The 2,725-nt window shown below is 65.9% G+C and overlaps 1 protein-coding gene across 1 annotated transcript in view; it reads right to left on the bottom strand.

Annotated features, from left to right (window-relative positions):
- Positions 1-2,725, bottom strand: part of AKNA (AT-hook transcription factor) — an 8,104-nt gene that overhangs the window by 2,206 nt on the left and 3,173 nt on the right. Inside the window, 8 exon segments of the mRNA XM_026860686.1 lie at positions 4-71; positions 469-655; positions 894-1,126; positions 1,344-1,450; positions 1,549-1,756; positions 1,952-2,125; positions 2,216-2,343; positions 2,461-2,623. Of these exon segments, the coding sequence (XP_026716487.1) occupies positions 4-71; positions 469-655; positions 894-1,126; positions 1,344-1,450; positions 1,549-1,756; positions 1,952-2,125; positions 2,216-2,343; positions 2,461-2,623 (1,268 nt within the window).

The following is a 2,725-nucleotide window of genomic DNA, read 5'->3' as shown; positions in this document are numbered from 1 at the left end:
AGCGGCGCAGGCTCTCCTCCAGCCTCCGCCGCAGCCGCCACACCTCGTCCCGCAGCGCCCGGATGGCCTGGCTGCCGCGGGACAGATGCCACAGTGAGGGGCACCAGCAGCCAGCGAGGCTCCCAATGGTGCTGGCTGCCACTGGGTGCCCCAAGCAGGGAGCAGTCCCGTCCTCCCCAGACCCCGTGCCTGCCCCCATCCCCACCAGCCAGGACTCAGGAGCTCATGCTGTGATGCTGCCCAGAACCAAGCCTGGGGTTTCTCTGGGCTGGGGTCTGGTCTCAGCCAGCCCACATGTGTCAGGAGTTTGAAGGACTCAGCCCCAGCTAGGTCCTGGCTCTCTGAGAAGAGAAAACCTGCTGCTGCCCAGCAGGAGATACTGGTGCTTTTGGGGACTTTGTTTGGCGGGGTCCCTGTGTCACCCAGGGGGGGCTGTCCTGGTTTTATGAGGGGTACATAGACACTCACTCACGCTCCAGACGGGAGCCCAGCAGGTCGCAGTGAGCCGGCTGGAGAGATGATGGGTTGGGGGACAGCGGGGTGGGGGACAGTGTTTCAGGAGACGGTGGGGGGCTGGCTGGGCCCCTGGCCATGGCGGGGAGGTGACCGCCGGTGCTGGCACAACTCCTGCCTTCCACCTCTGAGTCCGTGTGAGCTGGGGAGGAGGAGGGGGCACAGTGAGCCGAGGTCAGTGGTGTGGGACGTCGGGGTGTGTCCCCCCCAGGAAAGAGTTGGGAGAGCAGAGCCAGCAGGTAGGAGGCACCACCAGGTCAGCACCCCAAGGGGGTTTGGGGGAACACCATAAACCAGAGCCTCTTCTACCCGCAGAGCCAGGACCCCCTCAAATCCCTCTCCCTGGGGATACATCCCTCCCCGAAACGCTGCCTACTCACTGCCATCACCGTCGGGTCCCGCCTCGCTGCCTGCACTCTCAGCCCATCGGTGGGGGGAGCTGCTCTGCAAGGGGGTGCTGGGGGGCAGGCAGGGTCCCCCTGCGCCACCCTGCCTGCCCGCAGGGTAGATGCCCATCAGCGCTGTCTCAGAGGGCAGTGTGGTTGCCTCTCTTTTCCGCAGAGGACGGAGGGTAGTGGGGACGGGGATGGAGAGTCCCAGTGAGCGAGGGGTCCTGGAAACAGGACAGGTCATGCGTGCAGCCCCCACGGCTTGTCGCCTGGCCATGGGCCACCCTGTACATCTCCAACCTTCCACCCTGCTCCCCACATCTTCACCATCTCTCCCCGCATCCCTGCTCCCCTTTACTTCCCCAAATCCCCCCAGACAGAACCACCAACCCATGTCCCCAAATCCCGCCCCAGGGCGTGGGCAGGGACCCTGAGCAGTACCCAGTGCCGGGCGGCCGGTGCTCGGGGGTGTGCACAGGGGGTGACACCCTGCTGGCCTCTGAGCCCACGAAGCCGCTGTCCGTCTCTGGTGACACAATGCGCTGCTCCTGCAGATCCATCGGGGAGAGCAGGATTGGTGCTGAGCACCCCCTGGCAGGGACTAGGGGTGCTGGTAGCTGGGGACCCACAGCCCCAGGGGACTCACCTTGCAGGGCTGGGGCTGGGCAGCAGCACTGCCTCTCCCGCTGCTGCAGCAGGACTGGGGCCCCCGCGGTGGCTCGTGGAGCCCTGGGGGGGGCTTGGCTGTGGCCGGTGGCTCCTCAGCAGTGGCAGGGGACGGGTGGACCTGTGTCCCCTCTGGCCACGGGGGCTCCCTGGGGGGCAGTGGTGTGGCTGTCCACTGCGGGGGGTGCCTGCAGGGAAAGGAGGGAGCATGAGCAATGGGGCAGAGCAAACCCAAACGTGGGGAAATGCCCTGATGCAGTCAGATCTCCCGTGGAGGCTGTTAACTCTGAAGCCTATCGATGACAGTGATGTAAAACCTGAGACCTAATATAAAATCTCCTGCTCCCCCCTGCCTGGGAGTCTTGTCCTCCCATGACACTTACAAGGGGGAGGTCTCGGGGTCTGTCCCCTCCTCCAGTGACCGTGTCCTGCAGGAGACCTTGCTGGGGCCACCGAACCCTGCTGCAGGTCCATCCGCCTCCTCCTGGGTCTCGCTCTCTGCCAGGCTCAGCTGCTCCAGGCTCAGCGACTCCGGCAAGGACTTGAAGTGCTTGTACCTGGCGGGGACCCACAGGCAGGAGTTGGTGGTTTTGAGGAGCCGCTCCCTGCCCGTGTTCCCCCCCCGGCCCTGCCGCGAGGGCACTCACTGCTCCAGCAGATCACCGAAATCTTCCTCCACTTGGAGCTGCTTGTGCCAGAGGGGCCGGGGCAACCCCCCCATCACTGCCTTGCCATCCTCCGCTGTCTCCTGGGGACCCTCCACCAGCACAGGGATCTGCAGGGCACAACAAAAGGGGGTTGGAGAAGCACAACCACCCCCCCAGGTGCAGCAGGGTGCCTCCGCCCCAGCATCTTTGCACCCCCCAGCCCCATCCAGCCATGCCCAGCTCACCTCGGGGTGCGGGGAATGGGTGTCTGGGGGTGAGGAAGGGGCTGGAGGGGTGTGAGGCTGCGCCAGGCGCTGTGAGGGGAGCTGCCGCCGGGCCCCCGGCTCCAGCCGCTCCTTCAGCTCCTCCAGGCGCAGCCCCAAGTGGAAAATCTCCCCTTCCACGGCGCTGCAAGACAGTGACCGTCAGAGATGGGGGGAGACACCAAACCCTGTGGTGTGGGAGCTGGCAGCACCAGAGGCTCTGCCAGTGGGCGGGGGGGGGGGGGGT

This window comes from Athene cunicularia (assembly GCF_003259725.1).
Source record: "Athene cunicularia isolate RWA chromosome 17 unlocalized genomic scaffold, athCun1 chr17_part1, whole genome shotgun sequence".
NCBI lineage: Eukaryota > Metazoa > Chordata > Aves > Strigiformes > Strigidae > Athene > Athene cunicularia.
The sequence above is the reverse complement of the archived record's forward strand: the minus strand, read 5'-3'. Positions and strand labels throughout refer to the sequence as shown.